This window comes from Erpetoichthys calabaricus, chromosome 8 (genome assembly GCF_900747795.2).
Source record: "Erpetoichthys calabaricus chromosome 8, fErpCal1.3, whole genome shotgun sequence".
Taxonomy (NCBI): Eukaryota; Metazoa; Chordata; class Cladistia; order Polypteriformes; family Polypteridae; genus Erpetoichthys; species Erpetoichthys calabaricus.
In genome coordinates this window covers 79,763,660-79,783,443 of record NC_041401.2, presented here as the reverse complement: position 1 = coordinate 79,783,443, position 19,784 = coordinate 79,763,660, and the positions used below count along the sequence as shown (strand labels likewise).

General features: G+C 35.6%; 1 protein-coding gene across 2 annotated transcripts in view; it reads right to left on the bottom strand.

Moving 5' to 3' along the window:
• Positions 1-241: 241 nt before the first annotated feature.
• mks1 (MKS transition zone complex subunit 1) overlaps positions 242-19,784 on the bottom strand; it is a 92,106-nt gene continuing 72,563 nt past the window's right edge. The window contains exons 8-18 of one of the 2 annotated variants that reach the window (XM_028806942.2): positions 15,354-15,462; positions 15,196-15,252; positions 9,434-9,476; positions 8,646-8,708; positions 6,470-6,540; positions 6,308-6,377; positions 5,919-6,026; positions 4,304-4,437; positions 4,060-4,142; positions 3,500-3,597; positions 242-1,475 (exon numbers count right to left, since the gene is read on the bottom strand). In XM_028806942.2, the coding sequence (XP_028662775.1) occupies positions 1,372-1,475; positions 3,500-3,597; positions 4,060-4,142; positions 4,304-4,437; positions 5,919-6,026; positions 6,308-6,377; positions 6,470-6,540; positions 8,646-8,708; positions 9,434-9,476; positions 15,196-15,252; positions 15,354-15,462 (940 nt within the window). In that variant the 3' untranslated portion in view covers positions 242-1,371. The remainder of the gene's footprint in view (positions 1,476-3,499; positions 3,598-4,059; positions 4,143-4,303; positions 4,438-5,918; positions 6,027-6,307; positions 6,378-6,469; positions 6,541-8,645; positions 8,709-9,433; positions 9,477-15,195; positions 15,253-15,353; positions 15,463-19,784) is intronic. The other variant, XM_051930225.1, reaches the window with a different exon arrangement.

Below are 19,784 nucleotides of genomic sequence, written 5' to 3'. Positions count from 1 at the left end.
TAAATTATTTATCTTCTGTATATCAGTTGTCCAAAATGAAAAGTAGACTGCAGCAAGACAAAAAAAAATAACAAATGCTGTAATCCCATTAGCTGTGGCAAGTAGGTTTCAGGCTTTTATTTTGTTCTTGCATGTTCCTTGGCAATTGCCAACTTCTCAGCAAAGCTACCAGCTTATTATATTCTATGTTTGCTAGTAATTTGATACAATCTTTGTTCCTACAGCAAAATGAACAAAAATAGACTGTTTTTCAGTTTATTTTGTTAATCAAATAAAGCAGTTGTAAAAAACAAAAAGTCACAAGTTGTTTTTCTATACATGCATTAATAGATTAAAATATAAAACAATGATTGCATGAAAAAACTTAAATGACTGTGATTCAGCGGTGATCTTGCAGGTCCTGAATAAAATTAAAGTGTAGCTTAATATATATTCATCAGGGTAGAGAAAATTTGTGCAGGTGTATTTCTTCATTCGAGTAACTTATTTTTAAACAAGAATGTCTTTTTCAAGTGGATGCAGCACTAAGGTAGAGGGGTTAGAAGAGTATTTATTTAATACTACACAATACATGGTAGGATCCTCTTTTGGAAGCTGTACTTGTATTTTGTTTCACAAACTGTTACAGTGTGTCAATCCTTTTTTGAAATTATAGGTGAATGCCAAATGTGCTATACTCGAACGGCTTAGAATGCATTGGCCTGATATTGTTATTGCTTTGTAGTCACTAGAATCCCTCATGTACAATTTCTGAACATGACATTGAAGGTTTTGGTAATAGAACTTGATTGTTGTGATACTTCCATTTTAATAGGGAGGAAGGTGATCAATAGTATTTTTGTAACAAAATGTCATTTCTCTGGAGAAAAAACTACATTTAGAATCAGCATAATATACTGTACATATAATATATTCACTACTATTGTTGTTTTCATTACAAAATATACATCTTATGAAGAGTTTCATAAAAAATTAATGCAATGCCAGTTCCTTTAAGAGTGTGTTGCACAATAAGAATCCGTTAAACAAGTCTATAATGTGTTCTCCAATGTGTTCAAGTAAGTATACAGTACTTCAAAGAGCAGGCCTCCTTCAGAAAGGCAAACATTTTCAACAAAGTTGCCATCTGCAATATCTTGACTCCGGTACAGCCAAATTTATCCCACAAATAGGCATTTCTGGAAACTAGGCCATTTAGTGAAAAATGTTCATTATTTGCACTGTACCAGCTATCAATATTACTCTCAGAATTTTTTGAATTTGTCAAAACACAGATTGTGGTCTTAGTGTGAGTTATGGTGTCTGTTTGGGGTATGCCATCTTAAGTAGACACATCACATGGTTAGGAAGAATCACTGGGTACTTCATGAACTATGCAGTGGATTGAAGTTCAACAGCTCCAGCTGTGTTAAGGAGGTCTCCTGGAAGGCTCTGCTGTGCTTCAAGCATCCTTTGACGTGCCTTCTGAAAGGCCTCTGTAGGAACAGGCACACAGTCCCCAAATTACCAATACTCGGCACACTCAAATTCTTGCTTACACAATGACAAACATTTCTCACATGCTGGGTAGCAGTTCAAACATAATTAAATAAAGCTAATAGTCTCACAATTGTCCTCTTTTACTATGGTTGTCTGTGATCATATACATTTGGAACACTAAAACTGGTGAATTGGTTCAGTAAAAATAGTTGGAAAGTCCCACAGAGTTTCAGAACCTATTTAGTATGTTTATCATGCAAAAGGCAAAATCCAACATAACATACTAGTTAATATGGTAATGTGTATCTAAATCACATGAAAAGGTAAATTACCAAACTCTTTAGCACAGAAATCATAAACCATAAACAGAAATCGATAGTCTTTTCCATGTTTTCACATTTGCTTACGTAGCCACACTTGCCTTTATGTGGGGCATGAGGAATTGATATATAGGCCTTATGCCAGTGCAGAGTGACAAGAGCCCTGATTTGTATTACTTAAAGAATAACTGGAATATGTGAGTCATGTTGCAGAAGAACAAAAAATATTGTCAAATGAATAAAAATGTTAGCACACCAGTCAGTCAAAATGTCAACCAAATAGTATGTTAGGATATTGTGGAAATATGACCAATGGTTAAAACACTAAAATAGCCACAAAAAAAAAACAGAGAAAAAAAAACACAGTCTAGGGGCAAAATAAGGAATTTTAAAATTATAATTAAAATTATATAATTATAAAAACAATGACTGTAGCTAAATAGAAGAGAGTGCTCAGTGAGAGTAAGCCTATTTAAATTAAACTAAAAGAAACTGTATGTGTCAATGACTGACTGTTGCTACCAGATAAGGAACAATAGCTATATGGTGATGACCATAGTGAAGATTGCGGCATGATAGAATAACAGGGAATGAAAATTCAACACTACTCCTTCTGTTATGTTGTCAATGTCACCATGATGATTCTACTAGGCATGAATATTGTTTAACATTATTACTGTCTCGGAGAGTAAACCCACCTAGTTTTCTTGGTGAATCCCATAATTAAAAGTGTCAAACTAACAGACAAATTTAATGAAATCACCCAAGACCTCTAAATATACAATGATAATATGGGACAAGTTTCAATTCAAATTGAGTCTAACAAATGCAGGAATCATGTACAGTATGTAAAATAAAAGAATCCCATTTGTCCCAAAGAATACGGGTGAAAAATGTATGGTAAGTTAATTTGTTTAATGTCAAATGATATAAAATGATTATTTCTAGAGTAGGGTGTTGCTCAAGTAGGCACCTGTGAAGAGACTAACGTAGTGTTGAGAGTTTTAGTAACAGAGTGTCCATCCCACAGATAATGCCAGGATGGAAAAAACTGCTTTAAGGAGAAGTATTCGATGTGTACCACATAATATAAAAGAAAGACTTCATGTGAGCTCCAATAGTTAATGAAGATTAAAAAAATGGTTACAAAACTGCTTAATTATTTCTTTAACAAAAAGTTTTTATTTAACGGAAACTTTAATAAGCACTGGCATATCAGGTTGCCAGTTCGTCACAGGATCCAAGATGGATCGATAAGACAGCAGATTTAACACCTACTGCACTCCACTACCCTCATGTATTTCACCTTAAAGAATATTGTTGAGGTGTGAACGAGAACATCATTTTCTTCGTTCTGGTAGCAATACTCTAAACTTGACTGAAAAGTCCTTCCTAAGAACAGAAATCTCCTTCTTTTAGTCATTACATGGAGCTTCTGTCCATAGGTTAAAAATAGGATATAGACCAACAGATAAATCAAGAGCATTTTTGCAGAATTAGCTCTCATTTCACCATACACTTGTAGATCCTCTCAATGAAATCCACAACTTTGTCAAATTGCATGACTTTCCATTTTCAAGTTATACATTTAAATCCAGGGCTAATACTGTTAAGTATCATCAAACACCATGATTTTCCAGATATTTACCCTTTTTTGACATTTTTTCCTTGGCTGAGAACATCGGAGACATCACACTTACCTAAAATGCTATAGATGGTGCCTTGCTGGCCGAATTTGCCAAGTCGATCAAGTACACTCTGCCTCTGTTTCCTCAATGCACTGGCATCAATATAATCCCTATAAAACCAGACTAGCAGTTTTCAGTATGACAAATTAATGTACATCTTCCACCAAGTTGTAGAGATTTAGATATGTAAGAATACTGTCATTTTGGATGGCTATTATGCTGACTCAATGTAAAATTAGCAAAACTGTAGTGGTTAACTATAGTACATAATTCAAACTGTACAGATTACATTGGCACTAGCATTAAATAACTTTCTATTGTTGTACATTTATATGTGAAGCAATGATGAATCCACTGATATTGAAACACTTCGCAGTCATTGCAAAGGAACATTCTGAGGCTCAAATAACCAGGAACTCCAACAATAAGAATGGTAGATCATGGTGAATTGAACCTCCAGGCAAGTAAAGCTAGGTGTTAATTCAGCTGAAGTCACCTGGTTGGTAAAAAGTAATCTGTAACACATTAATATTCTCTCTGTGATGCATGTGTTAAAATTCTGCCTTGCTTACCTGGACTGTTGAATGCAGTGTAGTCTAATAGACACACTACCCGTGGTTTCACTGCGAAAGCCAAAACGGCTCAGCCTGTTCCCCTAGGAAGAAATCAGAAAATCAATTATTTAAATTCCATGCAGTGTGGAAATACAAGGAAGAGAAGTCTTCTTCCAGCAAACCTCAAAGATCTGTCTTTTCATTTTTCAAAATAAACTCCTAGCATGTTTTTAGATTAGGCAAGATGAAAACTTATATGTACCTTAAAAGTCCCCGGTATCCTTGCATAGGTCAAATCCTCCAATTCAGGGGATCCTCCTATGAAAAACCTACGTAGCTCAGTCACGGTGCCAGTCTGAACTGGTCGCCAGGTTGAGCAAACAACAGTGTGGCATCCTAGGATTTGAAAAAAGAAGGTATTGTTGATTAATTGTACAACTTTTTAGCATCTTAAAACTTATTTATAATAAAAAAATGTTGTTTAATGTTACTCAGTTACACGACAGAGTGATACAGGAAGTCATCAGTTTACTAAGACAACAGTATGCCTCCGCAAATGACATATTCACAGTAATTTTAAGGCCTAGATAAACCTCATCTTTTTTTCATGGTAAACACAACTGGACTACATGCAGGTCAAGGAACATGTTTAAGATCACAGTGAGTTAGAGGGTGGGGATTAAACATGCAATATTGTACTTTAAAGATCAATGCCCTAGCATACAGACCCAAGTGACCACCATGGGAGAGGAACAGTTTGGTTTTATGTCAGATAGATGAACAACTGATGCAGTTTTTGCATTGAGACAGTTCACAAAGAAGCACAGAGAACAACAAAAAAGCTTGCATATGGCGTTTATTAATTTGGAGAGGGTTTATGATAGGGTGCTGTGTCAAGCGGTCTCATGGTACATGAGGGAGAAAGAAGTACCAGAGAAATATGTGAAGATTGTCCAGAATATGTACAAGGAAGTGAGCAACTAGGTTAGAAGCAGTGTTAGGATAACAGTCAAAATTCTAGTAAGAGTAGATCTGCACCAGGGATCTTCTTTAATCCCTTACTTATTTGATCTGGTTATGGATGTGTTGACCCAAGGGATACAAAGCTTCTTGCTGATAAAAATGTGTTGTGTAGCATCAGAAAGGAGGAAGTGGGGAGGAAATTGGAAAAATGAAGAAGAGTTTTGGAAGGATTTAAGATAAATAGGAACAAGACAGAAGTTTAATTATGATCAAGGTTCTGAATTTATGCTGCAGGGAGATCTATTAAAGTGAGTGGACAATTTTAAATACCTAGGATCAGCAGCAGATACATATGGATAATTGAATGCAGAGAAATCCACAAAATTCTTTGTGGATGTAACAACTGGAAAAAGGTATCAGGAGTATTGTGCTATTGAACAATTAAGGCAAAGGTTAAATCAAAGGTTTTTAAAATTGTGTTTAGACCAACAATGATGTATGGAGTGGAGACATGGGCAATAAAGGGATTGCAGGAGAAGAAATTGGATGTAGCAGAAATGAGAATGTTGAGATGGAGATGTGGAGTTGCAAAGAAGACTAGAATAAGAAATAAGAGAATCCGAGGCACAACAAAGGTAAGGAGATATCTTAAAAAAAGTACAGGAAAATGGGTTGAGGTGGTATAGACACTTGATGAATGGAAGCAAGTGCAGTGGAAGCCAAACCAGAGGTGGATGGTTAGAGCAAAGGAGGAGGTGGTGCAGGATCAAGCAGTGTGGGGAAGGTTGATCCGGCATATTGACCCAACATGGAAGTGGGAAGAGATAAAGAGAAAGAAAATAACACAAAACAACTTCTACCCCCTCGCTCTTTGCAAAACACACATATACTGTTTTCACCTTGATTATTCTAACCTGGTGTATCGGGGATGATCAGATAGCCATAGCCCTCTGTTCTGTACCGCTGCCAGTACCCAAGGGACAATACTTCAAAGTAGAGGACAGGCCAATGTGGAGCAGATCCTGGGTATATGACCAAAAGATGTAACATTAAACATAAGATGGAAATTCTCTATAAGTGAGCTTTTGCATCACATATTGAGTGTACAACACATTTCTCCTTGTTTACTCAAAAATTACATCCTTGCGTCATGGGTCTAGTAATAATAATAATAATAATAATAATAATAATACTGACTAATTAGAAATGTTTCAGAAATTACACTGACTTGATTTATTTGTGACTCACTGAATATCTATCCCTAAAATTGTCAATTCATATCAATGTAAAGACAGAACCTCACCTTCTGATGGGACATCCTGCTGCAAAAGGACCTCAAAAGTAAAAGGATAGCAAAAGTATGCAACATTCTCCTGAAACAATATGGGAAGTATGCCAAATAAAAATTTTGCTAAGTTAAATAAAGTCAGCACACTGTAAAGTAAAGCAAACTGAGCCACCTTACCCTGCCTTTGGATTTAGTATTGCAGGTCTGTGTCACACCCGAGAGATGCTGAAATGGTGGGCTTGACCAGCCTGGGAAAAAGTCAAGTATGAAACAGGCAGAGTGACTATACAATGAAATCTGTCTCTCAAATGATAATTAAATCAACCTGAAACACTGTTCCCAAACCACATTTGCTAAGAATTACTTTAGCTGTGTACTTATTACATTGTACCTTATGTATAAGTTTGGTATTGAAAAGGAACAGGGTTCATTTTGTTCACAATAAATCAGAAAACCTCTCTCTTTTAGTTTACTACCTCCTGAAGACAGGCACTAGTTTCAACAAGAGTTTTCAGTCAGAGATGACACTGAAGAGAAGCCTTTATTTTTCCACACTGTCCTGGAGTATAAAATTTTGATTACTGCTAATACTGGGTTTTAGTTTTGTCCAAACAAACAAGGACGAACTATAAAGGAACTACTTTACAGGACATTTAAGGCAATTTAACTACAGTGGTAGTTTACATTGAAATTATCCTCTCTTATGCATTCTGTACCAGTAATTCATAACTTTAATATATGTTTCAGTCAGTTTACAACTTAATGGTAAAAAGCAACTGAAAAGAGTATGGATATGCACAGGATCAAAGCTTTTGAGTAGAATCATCAAGCACCTGGATAGCGAGCCAATCACATGCATGTAATGTCACATGTCCACCTTACATGGGATCTCAACATAAATAATATCTCTTTCTGAAGGACTGGGAAGGAACAACATTGGAAGCAAGATTACAAACTGAGACATGTCAGAAAGGAAGAGTGATCATTTTATCTGAACATTGGAAAGCATAACTCATGCGTTACCCTAGCTGCTGAATTAGAAAGCCACCCAGGACAACATCAACCTTTCACATTGCTGATTTTCGGTAGGCTTTTTCTAAAACTATACATATCCAGACTTTGCTATCTATTTTATTTTCTACCATACAATCTTCTATTGGTATTATTACACTTTAACAAATACCACTTTGCTTTTACATTACTATACTTTGTATCTATAATGATTGAAGTAATAAAATAAATATCAGGGCACCTGGTTCAGGGGTGATTGCCATTTGCTTATCCTGCAGGGTTTATCAAGGCTGAGAGTTCACACCTTAATAGGAACAATAGGTCCGGTAGAAGAAAGTCACCATTGCTGGTAAAGTGGCATATAACCAAAGCCTTCATGTGTCTCAGGGACACCAGTACATTTGTTAGTGCTGGTGGGAGGGAGTCCCTATGTGGAGTGCTGAGGAGTGACAGGCATGAGGAGTCACTCTTACGTACTTATGTGGATGGGATCATATGAGGAATACTACTGGCAGTTAGGCATCACTTATATGTAGTTGTGTTAATAGGACTGCTGAGTGTTTGTTTGTTAAACTTAAAGCACAAGAGCAGATGAAACTAGTAACAAACTTGGTAAGTCTCACAAATCCTATGATAATACAACCACAAAGGTTATCATATATTTTTATGTATAAAAAATGAGATCAACTCCCTTTTTGACCTAAGCAAAAAACTGACATTTTTTAAAAATCCAGACTGCTACCTGTTTTTCATTTTTGTTACACTGTTAGATACAGTATTTCAATTAACTTTCTTCAAAGTTGAGCCAAGGTTGAACTGGCTGAAATGAACACTGTCATTATGTTTTTTTGTTTGTTTGTTTCAAATGTAGAATGGTTACCCAACATTTGTGCTACCTCATCTGATGATATTTATGAAAAGTACACCAAATCATTGTCTGCCAAGAATAAATAAACTGTAAGGGTTGCTTAATAAATAATTCTATGTGCATTTTGATATACTGTTTGTTTTAAAGCTAAAAACTGTTGCCAGCAAATGTTATTTTGTATGCTATGTTTATTTGAAGAGCTTTGCACTAGTTCAGTTAGTTAAAAATATGATTTTTTCTTAGTTATAAATAATATTAAGGCATTGCTTTCCCATTGCATTGTATAGAGGGGTTAGGATTTTTCTTGCTTAGGAAGATAAACCAATGCACCAGAAATTTACAGGATAGACTTATCATTGAATATTGCTATTCCATCTGGTTTTCCTTAAAAAAAAAAATTCCCTCAAAATGATCTTACTGTGGCACCCCAAATAATAATTCAGTAAAAAAAAAAGAAAAAGAAAGGCTACTTACAGCGAGGAAGGTCTAAAAAGAAGTGGACATAAAGACTGTCATATTCATAACCTTCAGCAGAAACTGGAAAAGAGCACACAAGAATTTTCCTTTTAGACACAATAAAAAGTGAAGATGAGGAAGGGAGAGTTGGGCTCTATAAAAGATCTGCAATCAACTGCAGTCACACTATTAAATAAGATGGAAAATGTCCATACTAAGGAATAATTCTGAAAGGAATAATACAACAGTTATTCTACCTGTATCATATTCTCTCCCTTTTAATACATCCAAACATTTTTCTAATCTTGTTTAAAGCGTTCAAAAAGAAGTGCTGTATCTAAAAAGCTCTCATGTGTTGTAGAATAGCTTAGTTAATCCTGTTTCAGTAGAATTATATTTATCTAATTTTAGAATACATTGCATGCCGTTCAGTTATTACATAGTAGAGGAAGGCACAGAAATATGTTAATAGTGTAACAAAGACAATTGCTGTTGTTAGTCAGAGACCTTATTTCATTCTGGATAACTCAAACAGTGATCAAGGATGAGGATCTAGTCATATTATAAAGTCATTCAACATCAATGTGAAAAGCACATCAAGTAAAGCCAGAATAAGACAGAAAAATCAACCATGAGGCCAATGAAGGCTGGTGTCTGATACCATCCCTCGGACACATGTGCTTACCAGACAAATTTACAGTCTTCAGTCATCATATTAAACAGTAAATTACTCAAAGTAGGAGAGCTTGCAAGGTCAAAAGTGGTTGGGTCAAAAATTTACAGTCATTATCTGGAAATTTACTTACTGATCTCTCCATTGATGAGCAAACGTAATGTCCCGGGTGGTACCTGTAAGAATAAATAAAGAAGGCATAGAAGAGCTCTGATAATATTTATAGTGATAACAAGAAGGGAATGTTTTAAAAGCTGCAGTTAAGAAGTGTTCAGACAGGCTTCATGGCCTCTTTAACCTAAACTGTGTCTTTATCAACTGATGCATTTGTTACGTCTTCTGATGGAACACTGCAATTCTTAAAGACTAAGCTTGGTATTTTTCAAGTTAAAGTTATTTTTTCACAGACATGGTACTGTATTTATGTATTTGCCATGCATGATTTTGTTCAAAAGTTAAGCTTGTTTTAAAAATAAATATTTAAAAATATGTAGTCACTCCTGGATTTTTATAATGAAACCTCATGGGGCATGGGTCGCCTAGAAAACAAAAGTCTAAAAACTTACCAAAAACATCTATTTTTCAAATCAAGAAAGTTGTCAAGCATTGATTTGCATCTTGAGAATACACACACATTGTAAACTAACTTGTACTTATCAATTCTGATCAAAACAACACCAATAATATGAGATTCAGCCATTTTTAAAGAAGACCAGCTATCCCAGCTAGCTCAATCTTTGTCTTTTTCCACAACAGACTTTCATCTCCAGGAGCATGGTTTCCTCTTGAAAGACAAAATCATAGTGAACTGTTCATGTCATGTGCTTAGTATTGTGTTGATTTACTTACGTATTTGTGCAAGTACTCCTCCCAGGAAAGCTACTGGTATCACCAAAGTAAATAAAATATGCCATAAAGTGAATATTTCGAGATCTCTTTTGTTGTTATATACATTGGCTGGAAACACTGAAGGCATGGTTTCTTATACTGATTAAAAAAGGATGTATTCGGTAAGTTTTTAGGCTTTTCTTTTCCGGTGCTCTATGTGCCACAGGTTAATTATAAAACTCTAAGATGGGCTATGTATTTTTAAAAATGTATTGAAAATGCCTAACTTTACAACACAATTATCCCATAGCATTGCAAAATTATACTGTTTGATAAAAGAGTTTTGGAAACATTGTGTCCCTTTCTGGAAACACTTACTCTCTTGCATCTAAATAATCTCTCAAAACAAATATTTCAGTTAGATTTTATTTTTTACAGATTAAAAAATGTATTTTATATATATATATATATATATATATATTATATATATCCCCTCAGTGTCCTGTTTTGTCGCATTACAATCTGGAATTAAAATGCATTTTTAATTGGACTTTATGTAATGGATTTCACAATACAGTGCAAATTGTTGTAGTGGAATGAAAATAAAATACCTTGTGTATACATATCCATCCATCCATTTCCCAACCCGCTGAATCCGAACACAGGGTCACGGGGGTCTGCTGGAGCCAATCCCAGCCAACACAGGGCACAAGGCAGGAACCAATCCCGGGCAGGGTGCCAACCCACCGCAGGTGTATACATATAAAACAGTAAAAACTGAAAAGTTGTGAGTGCATATGTATTTATCCCCTTTGCTATGAATCCCCTAAATAACATCAGGTCTAACAAAGTAACTTCAGAAGTCTGTCCATTGGACCACTTTAAGCCGTACACTCTACAGAGCAGGGCTTTATGGAAGGAAGAGTGTCCAGAAAAAAGCCATTGCTTGAATAAAAAAATAACAAAGCCAGTTTGGACTTTGCCCAATAGAATGTAGCAGACTCCCCAAACACATGGAAGAAGGTTCTCTTGTCACATTAGACAAAAATTGAACTTTTTGGACATCATGGGAAAAACAAACCCTACACTTCCTATCAACCTGAAAACACCTTTCCCACAGTGAAGCATGGTGGTGGCTGCATCATGCTGTGGGAATATCTTTCATCAGCAGGGGTAGGAAAACTGAACAGGACAGGAAGAAAGATGGATGGCACTAAATATAATTTCCACAATTCTTGAGGAAAACCTGTTTCAGTCTGCCAGAGATTTGAGACTGAAACGACAGTTCTCCTTCCAGCAGGACAATGACCCTAAAAATACTGCGAAAGCTACACACTGGAGTGGCTTAAAGGGAAACATTTAAATGTCTTGGAATGGGCTAGTCACCACCATCTACCCAAAGCCCCATGATGTTCCAACAATGATGGATGGATTAAAAGCCAGAAGTCTGTATGACCATCGGCATCAAGTGACTCCGTGAAAAACCCAAACTACAAAGAGGACTATTTCATTTATGTTAGGTAGAATGCCCAGAGTGGACTGGGCGGTCTCGTGGCCTGGAACCCCTGCAGATTTTATTTTTTTCTCCAGCCTTCTGGAGTTTTTTTTTGTTTTTTCTGTCCACCCTGGCCATCGGACCTTACTCCTTTCTATGTTAACTAATGTTGTCTTATTTTAATTTCTTATTTTGTCTTTTATTTTTCTTCTCTTCATTATGTAAAAGCACTTTGAGCTACTTTTTGTATGAAAATGTGCTATATAAATAAATGTTGTTGTTGTTGTTGTTGTTGTAGTCAAAGCCCACACCTCAATCCAATTGAGAATCTGTGGCATGGCTTAAAGAAGAATGCAAACTGATCTAACTTGAAGAAGTTGGAGCAGTTTTGCCTTGAGGAATGGGTTATAATCACAGTGGCAAGATGTCCAAAGTCAATGTAGACATTCCCCAAGTTACTTGCAGCTGTAATTTCAGCAAAAGGTGGCTCTATAAGTTTTGACTTTGGGGTGTGAATACCTACACAGGTTGTAATGCAACAAAACAGGCCAAACACTGATGAATACTTTCGCAAGGCACCATGTATCTATGTGTATGTACATACACACACACACACAGACACTATTATGTACACATTCAAACATTTATTTTCTAAATTATTTTTCATGCTAGTCTTTGAAACAATTTCTGTTTACCACTAAACACATACAAACCTGATATTTTACACAGTACAGTAGATTGGGGTTAGTGCGCTGCAATTCATACATGTTCTCCTGCCTTCTGTTGCAGTTCCCCATAGAAGTTTAGTGTGTTATTTATTTATTTATTTAACTTTGTTGTTGCTTTTTTCTTGCATTCATGTCTGGAATAAACTAAGCACATACATACACTTTCATGCCAGCTTCTTCCAGCCCTGGGTGACAGTCACAAGCATGCACCTAAACCATTCACACTGTGTCCAATCAACCTAAACAGCATATTTTTGGTACATACAGTAAGTTGAAAACTGCCATACTCAGAAATACTAGACTGACATTCAATTTAAGTATGTAGGGCGGAGAGGGGAGTTCCCCACATGAAACTGCAAGTGGTGGCATTACGTGATTCAGTGGAATTTGATCAAAGAGTGATCCTCTGTGAAGTTTAAGCGGTGTGATTCAGTGAGACAATTTTGGGCGGGTACCCATGTGAAAACAGCAAGCAGTGGCGTAGCACGATACAAATACATTTGATCAAAGAGCGGTCCCCATTGAAAGTTCACACAGTCAGTAACATTCAATCACATGGTGCGAGGCGGGGTACTCACATGAAACTTCGAGTGGGTGTAGCTTAGAAGCTGAAACTAGAAGAGCACTGCTCAGAAAACTAACCTAGGCAGAACATGCAGCAGACAGCATACAGATGTGGTAACTGAAACCATGATTCTTGAATGGTAAAACTGCACTCTGCAACTCTTCAGAGTTAAATTAAGCAGTACTCAAAAATCAAGCATTGCATTGTCCTTCAGCAAAATGTCATTCTCAATATAGTCAAAACAGTGACTCAAGATCTTCATATTGCGTATCACTCGCATCCCGTAACTTTTCTAGGACCTTGTACAAACTTCAAATGTTACTGCACATTAACCAAACAATCCACATGCACTCTCACACCAGTTTGTAAATAACAATGCATAAAGATTAGCTATTGCATGTACAATATATTTCCTCCCTTTTATGCACAGCTGTGACAAGAACAATCATAGACAACTACACAAAGGAAAGGTGTGAATCTCAGCTATACAGTGGTATGATTCTTTCACTATATATGGCTTGACATAAGTGGGATCTCTGAAAAAAGCAGATTCACTCAGCTATGATGTGCTGCTTGCCGCAGCATATATGTGTGCAAGTTGCGTATCTCTCTATTATGAAAAAAATCCTGGGAGAGAATGACTAGGGAGACAAGACGTGATGTTTACATGAAGATCACGGAAGACACTTAAAAGACCCGCAAGACAAAAGAGATTGGCCATATAAATAACGAAAAGGCGAATAGAAATCGAATATATGGACATAGGTGATATGTCTGAAGTATGTAAATAATGTAAGGCTTTGAAGTTTAAGTCAGAGAATTTCAAAAACGGGGTTTACCTCACAAGCATTTATTGGAAACCTATCCTGAATTATGGTACAAAGTCATTAAACACATGTCTCACGGACCTCATTTAAAAGATTCAGCATGTTGGGACTCGAAAGATTCCAAATATTGTTTTTAAAGAAGTTCTGAAATAAAAGTGAAACTAATGAAATAGCAACAATTCAAAGAAAAAAAAAGTGTGTATCTGGAAAACCAAACATGGGGGTTGGCGAGCGAAGCGAGCAGGGGGCAAATCCCCCTAGTTTTACAAATGAAAGACAGCAGAAAACTTGGATATGTACTATTCATTTGAAAGGTGACACCCTTGGGTATGTAAAAAATACCGTTATTGCTTTTGATTGACTTGTGGATATATTACAACATACACAAACAACTTAGAAATATGGCCGTGTCCAACTAGTGGTACACCTCATGCATAAGTGCACGATATTAACAGATTTCATACACCCTTCCATTCATTCATTTCAGAACCAACTTAATAAATAGTAGGATTGTGATGGACCAGAGATTATCCCAGATGTTTTGTATACAAAGCAAGAAGCAAAACCCGGGGGCTGGACCCAATATAGGGTACAGTCTAACATGCTTGGCCAATTTAATCTGACCTGCACACAGACCTGACAATATCAATCAGACTCTAGGCAGATAGCTTCCAAGTAAGAATTTCAACCCAGTACAGTATGTGAAGCAGCAGTACTAGCTACTACTTCACAATGCTTCAAAAGAGATTTTAAGCAGTTATTAATTCTCTTTAATTCCAGGAATTATCTAGTAGTATGACCCCCAGCTAATTGTATATATTAGATTTTAGTAGGATTTACAGTCTTCTTCAAGACCTTATTACTCACACAAAAAACACACTCACACCAGAGAATGTATCTACACTGCTTAACTTACATAAACTTGTGTGACGGCAGAAATCCTCAAAATCTTCTTATCAACTGAGAATCATATACTACAGTATTATGATGTATAGATAATACTGTAATAGAAATAGTATAGATAACATAGTAATTGATGCATGAACATTTAACTTTGTTAAAAATATAGCATTGATTTTTCACACTATCTGCAGCTTGACAGAAAAGGTAGAGGCTTATAACAATGTGGCCTTGATGAGCACATGGGATTTTAGAGCTAGCCATCAACAAAAGATAAAAAAAATAGGCATCATGTGAAAAGAACAGCTCAGACCACAAAAATAAAAATCTTAAGTCTGTTATCTGGTCCTCAAGTATGTGTGCTATAAACAATGTTGCCCTGTCTAATCAAAATCATGAAAAGGGAAAAATTTATGTAATTTGATTATTAATCTGCTAGACAGCTCACCAGCGAGTTGAGGTAGAACAACAATATAGCTTACTGAATAATAGATATGTAGAGAAAAGTCAACAGTACAACACCTGAATAACAGATAGAAATGAATGGCTTACCATCTCAAAATCCTGTCCAACGAGGCTGCTCAGGTATTCTTTGTGTCGGGAATACAGCTAAGAAAAAAAGTCAATAATCACACAATTAAGATCATAACTTCAACAATGGGTGCACTTTCTTATCTGTTCCTGCACCTCACTTACATAACATTACTTACATCCCTGTAAACACGTTGTTCTCGGTCTTGTTCCTCTGCATTGAGTCCAGTAGACACATTCTCCATAGTGTATCTCCATAGCTCCCTTTTATCACCTGCTGTCTCCAGCCTTGTTATCACAGTAGAAAACAAGTTATTTTATTTATACAGCACACTTCACATCATCAAAAAATATGTATGTGACATTAAAAGAAACAAAATCAAAACACGTGTCTAACTCAGTAAGCAATTCATCCATCCATTTTCTAAATTTGCTGAATGTAAATTCAGGATCAAAGGGCACCAGTACGTATCGTCATAGTAGTGGCACAAGGCAGGGACAGATCCCAGACAGAATGTTCATTCACAGCAGAATTTACTCACACTTTGCATTCTTGAGCATCAATCAACCTAATATGTAAATCAGAGAAATGTAGGAATAAAATTCAAAAACAAAATGCCTATATATACAAGAAGAACATTCAAACTCCACATACATAGTGACCATACTTCAATATAAACTCATTCTCATGGAGGTTTGAGACAGCAGACCTAATCACTGTACCATTTTAGTAGCAAGTCAATAGTAACATAAAAATATGTTAAAATATATAAAGATAGATATGCTATTCAATAAATGCCTAAGACTTTGAATCAGAGATGTAAGACTCATACAACAGCACATTAACTGTTGGGTTTTGCTTTACAATTGTTTTTAATTTGAAGCTGATTTTGTTAATTAAACAACTATATATATATATATATATATAGGCAGTAGGTATCAACTACGAAAGGACGCTTCGATATCTCAATATTTAGTGTTAAAAAAAACCCAAGTGGTAAAAAAAAAAAACCCACAAAAACCAAATACCCAAAAATCTCAAAAATGCCTTGATGAATTTCATTGAAATTTGATGACATTGAAGAAAAAAGAAAATTACCTGACAATTTTTTTATTGGTTGATATTTGTCATTACTGATGCTCTAGCGAGTGGGCTATTGTCACCCAGTTTGCCACAGTGCTGAGAGTGATTGCACAGAGAAATGGGGTGTGCCAGTTTATGCAAATGAAGGCTATCTGTGAAAGCGAAATGAAAGGAGCAAAGTTTGGAGAAGCTTGAAGAAGATGTTTTTAGCAAGTGCTTGCCAGATGCAGTGGCTGTGAGAGTAGTCAATTTCACGCAACTGATCCATTTAGAAAGGTATTTAATATATATTACCACCACCCCCCCTCCATCTTATCTGCAACCTTATGCAAATGCCAAAGTGGGGACTACAACACACATCACCCAATGCACCGCTCCAGAAAACTTCATCAGCGATCACAAAGCTGAAATATGAACATTGATAAAAGTGACATGTCATCAAATGTAGCAAGTGCTTCATTTTTTTTCTTTTTTCCTCAACTACTCTGAGATAAAGTTCATTGTGTTGTCAGATCACTTCGTTTATCTTAGTGCAGTGTCTCTCAACCTTTCTGGCCTTGGGACCCAGTTTTAACTTAAGTTCCTTGGCAACCCACAGACAGCATTTGAAGAGAGGGAGGGTTTCCCCCTTCATGAATTAAGTGTGATTAGAATAGTGAGCGGAAAGGGGGTCCCCTCAGTGAAACGAGTGCAGTTAGAAACAGAAAAAAATATTGCACAGCATTATTGGACGCTTCAGCATACCAGGGGTGCACACATGTGACAATAAATATGAAATAAACTGATTACACTACAATTTACATCAGTGCATACCCTTGTGTTTTTGAAAAAGTGAACACTGTTGTCTACCTGCATAATACCATTAAGTTCATAACACCAATCAAAGTGCTGTTTGAAGTAAAAAAAAAAAAAAAAAAATTAAGTTTAAAATTTTAAAAAACCAATTAACCCAAGCCATGATGGAACTGCAATTTCTTCTATAGCTGATGGAGATGCTGTTTTTCAAAATGTATGCACCATAGCATGTTCAAAAGTAACCAGCTCAAGTGATATTAGCTCCTGGCAAATGAAAAAATACAAATATTGTATACAGAAAAGCACTTAACTGCATAGTACTTCTGAAACATCCAATTAATCAATGGTACAATAACTGAGACCCAAAGATGGTCGGAACCGGGTAACACAGCTAATATTATCATATGGCTGAATACTGCTCTCATTCAGTTGCATTTAACATTTCAACATTCTAGATTTTTCCATTAATGAGAATGTAGTTAAAATAGTTTGTGGACCAGAACTGAAAATTACTTTTCAGTTATGCATTGTTTTATTATTTTCTTTCAGAGTAAGTTTGAGACCAAGTTATTCGAAGAGCTGTTTGTTTTCCATGTTATTTCATGTTAGTCTTAAATTAGCTGGTTTATAAAAACAAGCAAAGACTCTAAATACAGCTCTTGGTTCCTCTTAATCCTTAATTATCAAGTTAACTAAAACAGTAACCCAAGAATTAAATGTCTGAATAATAAATTATTAAATTAATGAATAATAAATAAAAGTAAGACTTGGTAAACATTTAAAAATGAGAGTTACAACTTCAACCTAATTAACACAAATGAAGGCAAATATTTCTCATTTGAGGAAAGTGATTAAAGTGATCCCATAATTAGGATCTTGCTCATATTTTGGCAGAAGCATTTTGAACTTGAGAAGGACTGACAGTAAATGCCAAAATCCTAACATCAACAAACTCACTGTTTTAAATACAATAAAAGGGCTCAAGAACACTAGCTGCAATTCCCACATGGGCAAATACGGTCTCATTACGATGACATGTGAAGTTTGAATGCAAAATTCTTTTTAGGTTTTTTAAATGCATCAGCATGATTACTTGCTAAAACACCAACATTTTCCAGCTCTGATTTTAGAATGGTTAGAATGTTAGAATCCACCACACCACTATTAAGCTTATTTTTAGGATTTTGGGGCTCCTTCTGGAACAGATGGGATGTGTTCAGCAGTGATGGGATACATATGAACTGGACAGGCATCAGTGTATTGAGAAAACAGGCCCTAGCCTAATATTACTTGATTGTTTACCTCTTTTGTAAGTCACTTTGGATAAAAACGTCTGCTAAGCAAATAAATGTAAATGTAAGACCAAACCAAATTGGTTTGTCGAGGAACGTTTAAACTACAGAAACGGAAGGTGAGGGGTTGTTTGGGAGTTTAGGACAGGCCAAGTTTATTCACATTAAACATTAAAGGACAGACAGCAGTATAAATACAAATATACAAGATATGCTGTAAATTTCTAGCCCACAGGTAGAAAGCTGTAGTAATATAGCTAATACATTAAAAATTGCTTGCTATAATGCTATAAATTCTGCTTTGCAGTAAGGTGACTGTGGAAGATTGTGGGTTCGCTTCCCGGTTCCTCCCTGTGTGGATAGCGCTTTGAGTACTAAGAAAAGCGCTATATAAATGTAATGAATTATTAAATTTCAGAAATAAAACAAGTGAGTTTAGATTTACGTAGGTATTCATAAATACGATATCATAGCAACAGCAGACATCTAGCTAAATAATAAAGATTGAGAGGAGTATACCATATAAAGGTTACACATTTTTTAGGAAGGATAGGCAAACACATTAAACAGGGAGCATTGTCATTTGTGTAAACCAGGATTTGAATGAATGTCTTTTTCAGTTAAGATAATAAGCCACATCTTAGTGTGGATATTTAGATTTGACTAGACAGTAGTAGGGATAGGGGCTTGATTTTTTAGTAGTGTGTTTTAGATACCCAATGCAGACAACAGTGTCATTATGCATCTTATTTAAAGTATCAAAAAAACAAGCTTAAAGGAGATTATTACAGTATAGTCATGAGGCATGGTGGATTCAAGTTACTACTTTAAATATAAACATGGGAACACAGATGGAAACTTGTAAATGCGTTGATTTTGTGCAAATGTTACAAAGTTTTTCTTCATACAAAGAACCATACACAAACTGAATAAATTTCCAAGTAACAAGGCAGAGTGTGGCACTTCAGGAACGTTTTGGAAAAACTAGGGGAATAGGTCTGGTGCGCTTTGTTGAGATGAATGGCCAGTTCTCATTAAAATTGTTCTAATGTTATGAGCTAAAAAAAAGATGACAATAGGAAATTTCTGCATACCCCTTAATTAATATTTAAATTTGAAAATGCATTTATCTCTCATAACTATTTGTTAATATACAGTATGCACTATGTCCAGAACTGAGAAACAGTGAAACACTTTAAAGTAATAATTCCAAAAAGGCATATCTAAATCCATCTTTTCAGTATATCATGTCTTTGTGACATCCATAATTGAACTTAAAGGACAGTATTTCAATATAGAGGGTTTTAACTTAGGTACTGTACTCATTTCCAACAGACAAAAATAAAATGGAAAATGGAAAAAGTGAAAATTGTTGACCCTATCTGAAAATTTAAAATGAAAAACAATGTACATATGTGTTAAATAAAATGTGCAAACTG